Source organism: Apaloderma vittatum, unplaced genomic scaffold (genome assembly GCF_000703405.1).
Source record: "Apaloderma vittatum isolate BGI_N311 unplaced genomic scaffold, ASM70340v1 C11676966, whole genome shotgun sequence".
NCBI classification, from domain to species: domain Eukaryota; kingdom Metazoa; phylum Chordata; class Aves; order Trogoniformes; family Trogonidae; genus Apaloderma; species Apaloderma vittatum.
The window spans coordinates 1-747 of NW_009745178.1; the positions used below are offsets into that span (position 1 = coordinate 1).

The 747-nt window shown below is 40.3% G+C and overlaps 1 protein-coding gene across 1 annotated transcript; it reads left to right on the forward strand.

Annotated features, from left to right (window-relative positions):
* Positions 1-531: 531 nt before the first annotated feature.
* On the forward strand, positions 532-681 carry LOC104279966 (beta-synuclein-like; the record flags this gene model as incomplete). The annotated part of the gene is made up of 1 exon (XM_009877447.1): positions 532-681. A coding segment is annotated over exon 1 (150 nt), but the record flags the coding sequence as incomplete, so codon positions are not given.
* Between the last annotated feature and the right edge of the window lie 66 nt (positions 682-747).

Sequence of the window (747 nt, forward strand, 5' to 3'; positions counted from 1 at the left end):
TTTTTTTAAGTTGCCAGCATTTCTTTAAGCTGACTATGAACAGAACTATCCTTTGGAGGAAATGATGCCTTGGTAGGCAAGGAAGAGACTTGTCATAGCAGTGAATCCCTCTTCCAACAAGAACTGCATTATCAACAACCTCTCTGTAGGATTCAGTGGAAACAGGATCCCCAAGCTTTGCTTGGATTGAGGGAACTGCTCTGGCAGTGCTGTTTAACTTACTATGTACAGCAGCATGTGAGAAAACGTAAAGGTGATCCATGTAATCGTACTCCTTTTTGCTCTGATTACTTAGCTGTTCTATCTAGCTGAAATAGAGTGCAACCTCACATACAGAGAGGTATTTGTGTATTGCTAATAGAGATGTAGATGAAAGCTACATACTATGGGGGTATAAATAATTAGATTTTGAAATAATTATGATTCCATTGAGTTTGATAAAATTTTCTTCCTGTTTTGGGATAAAAAAATATCTCATTGTAAGTGTACTGTCTTTTTTTCTCTAGTGCTGTGTGAAGAACTTCTTCAGCCATGGATGTGTTCATGAAAGGACTTTCCAAGGCAAAGGAGGGAGTCGTAGCAGCAGCAGAAAAAACGAAGCAGGGTGTGGCCGAGGCAGCAGAAAAGACGAAAGAGGGTGTCCTCTATGTGGGTAGGTGGACAGCAAAGATCATGCAGCTGGTCAGTGTACCCTTATATTCACAGCTGGATCCTCATCAGACCTAATCTTCTGCAGAAAAAAATAAT